General features: G+C 52.0%; 1 protein-coding gene across 3 annotated transcripts in view; it reads right to left on the reverse strand.

The window, feature by feature from the left end:
* Nucleotides 1-345: 345 nt before the first annotated feature.
* The window catches only part of BCL11A (BAF chromatin remodeling complex subunit BCL11A), a 69,674-nt gene continuing 67,083 nt past the window's right edge, over nt 346-2,936 (reverse strand). For 2 of the 3 annotated variants that reach the window (XM_039717124.1, XM_039717123.1), the window contains exon 4: nt 346-649. In XM_039717124.1, coding sequence (XP_039573058.1) covers nt 558-649 — 92 coding nt within the window. In that variant the 3' untranslated portion in view covers nt 346-557. The remainder of the gene's footprint in view (nt 650-2,936) is intronic. The other variant, XM_039717122.1, reaches the window with a different exon arrangement.

Consider the following 2,936-nt stretch of genomic DNA (forward strand, 5'->3'; position numbering starts at 1 on the left):
AAAGCTCCAACATTTATTATGGCAATTTCCCACCCACCCACAGACCTACACTGTGTTTTGCTTTATTTTTAATTCATCACATCAGATGTGCCTCCCGAGGAATGGCACGTTGCGGGGATAACCAACAGGCCGGGTTGTCCACGAGAGCAAGACAGTCTTTTCCATGGGGAAAGGAGCCAGTCGAAGCCATCATTAAGCCCTTGACCTTGGTGGGTGGGGTTTTTTCATTTGTTTGTTTTTAGAAAACAAAAAAAAAACCCAATGAACAAAAAAAAAACCCAAAAAACCCCAAAAACCCGAAAAAACCAACCCCAAAGAAGTGTTGTACTCTATTACAAAAATGAACAAAAAAAAAACCCCAAAAAACCCCAAAAACCCGAAAAAACCAACCCCAAAGAAGTGTTGTACTCTATTACAAAATATAAATACGATAGTCTTGCAGGCAGGAGGAGCCCGGGGAGCGCTGCTGTCGGCGGGTGACTCCTCAGGCTCTCCCAGGGATGCAGGACAGAGGCCACCTCCAGACGCCGAGACGCCGGCCCCAGCTTCACCTCCTTTCAGAATTTAAGTGCTCTTGAACTTCCATCCGAAAACTGCCAGACATCCGGGGCTCCCTGGGCGCTGCGCCAGCTGGGGGGGTACGCCGAACCTACAGAGAGCATGGGGACAGAGGAGAGAACAGGTGTGACACAGCCCACGGTGTGAGTCATCCCCTTTTCCTACTTCTCTTTCTGCCTCTTTTCTGTCTCTAACAACTAGGACACCCAACTGCCACAAGGGGATACGGCAGGACGGAGCCCTTCCTCTCTCAGGCCACGCTCCCGCATCCTCGGCACCACGCAGGAACCACAGGGATCATTTAGGAAGAAAAACCTCTGGGCTTTACTGGGCAGGGACCAAGCCAGCCTGTCTTGCAAACCTCCTCCTAGTCTTTCCCAAACCCTCGTGGTCTTCCCCCAGGTGCTGAAGGCCCTGCTAAAGCCATTGGAACAGTTAACACGGCACACGGCGGGTGGTTCACCGAGGGCTTTTCCCGGCTCCCAGCACGGTGGATGTCGCGCGGCACGGACGCGCACGCCGCAGCAGCAAAGCTCGAGCTGCACAGCCCCAGCCCACGCCCAGCAAAGCCATCGACTGCAGCAGCATGGGATGGGGCACTGGAAAGCAACCATTCCCAGCTCCCAGCCCCTGCTCCGGCCTGATCCCCCAGCACCACGCTACCCACACGACAGGCTAAGGGCTACACCAGTGGCAAGGCCAGCACATCATCAACACACTCCTCAAAATCCACCTTGGCAGCCCAGTGGGGAGCTGGTTTCCATGGAATTTACTTCATTAATACTTAAAAGAATGGTTAAAGGGCTACTACATGTGAGCTGCCATCAGTAACCAGCTCCTTCCTAGGTCAGATCTTCAGTGGGTGTTAGCTGGAGTGTCTCCTCTGAAGACAAGAGCGCCGTGCCTGGTTTCCCTCCAGGGAGGGCTGGTTGCTGCTCCTGTCTGAACCCAACAGTTTCCAGGCTAATGTTAAAGCTGGGACTTCCAAGGCAGCCAAGAGCAGCACAGCCATCCCGGCCACTAGCACACCACCACTGCAAAGCTCAAGTCCTGCTGAGGGGCACAAAACCTTGGGGTTCCCCCACGCCTCCTGTCCCTCCTGCATCCCTGTGGCTCGTTGGAAACCAGCAGTCGAGCATCTGGGCTCGAGGAGCAGCATCTCTTCAGCAGCTCTGGCAAAGAGCCCTCCGGGCAGTATCACTCTCTCCTAGTCAATACTACAATTTGTCCATGCATCCGCCAGAAGAGGGTTTCAACCTTTATTGGAGGAAAAAAGAGAAGGAGGGATCTAAGAGAGCAGCTGGTATCATTTTTCTGTTGGGTACAAATTCCACACTAAGATAAACCCCAAAACTGTATCTCATCAGATACGCCACAGCCTCCTGAATGTCAAGCAAAGACATGGTATCTCATTCCTGTATTATCTCAGCCCTTGGAAACATAACAATATTAAACATCTGTAGCCTAAATTCTGGATACTGTTTCAGCACCTTCATTGCAATAATCATTCTGTTTGGAGGAGATTAGACACTAAAGGGTCTATGCCATAAACCCACGTTCCCCCTCAAAAGTTAACAGGGATTGAGATTTTAACAATAGACGCTGTTACCCAAATATCACTCATTCCTAGAGACATCTTTTTTGCACAGGAACGTTTCTAGGGAGCACAGGCCAAGAGCTGCCAAAGCAGCTCAAGAGCTCATGGTGGGGCCTGGGACATCCATGCCCCAACCCAACAAACTTCAGTGGGTTCATCACAGCACTGACTCACTGCCCTGGCAATAAAACACCGCAGTCATGAGCAGCTGCTTTGGTGTGGAGGTGACAGGGTACTGCCACTCTCAAGCTACGCCCTCGCCAGCCGCTGCTCACACAACTCCTCCTACAGCAGGAGCCGCTTCTCCCGCTGCTCCTTCCTCCAAACCACCTCCCCTGCCCTGTGTGCCACACCCGCCGGGCTCGTTCCTCTCTGGGAAACCTGGAAAATTCAGCTTTGGGAAACCTGGGAGCGCGCCCGATAAAGAAATCAATCGTTTGCTTTCCGCTGGTTAATCTTGTAGCAGCACAGGTCTACCTAGTGATGCCTGTATATGGATACCTGCAGATGCCTGCCTAGGTACTTTTATATACAATTATTTTTTAAGTAAAACACAGTATAGGGAAAGGGAGCGGGATGCCAACCACCACAGGACGGACCCAGGGTACAGCACCCACTCTAGAAGACACCCAGGCTACACTCAACCCCGGTCACAGCTAACCCCAGTCCTCTAGGAAACACCTCCACCATGGTCTCACAACAACCAGCAATAAAAATAGGGACAGGGAGGGAGGGAGCGGACTCTGCACAGGTATTTTGTGGCACAGGATCAAAAGATGTG

Source organism: Passer montanus, unplaced genomic scaffold (genome assembly GCF_014805655.1).
Source record: "Passer montanus isolate IOZ18808 unplaced genomic scaffold, ASM1480565v1 scaffold37, whole genome shotgun sequence".
NCBI classification, from domain to species: Eukaryota; Metazoa; Chordata; class Aves; order Passeriformes; family Passeridae; genus Passer; species Passer montanus.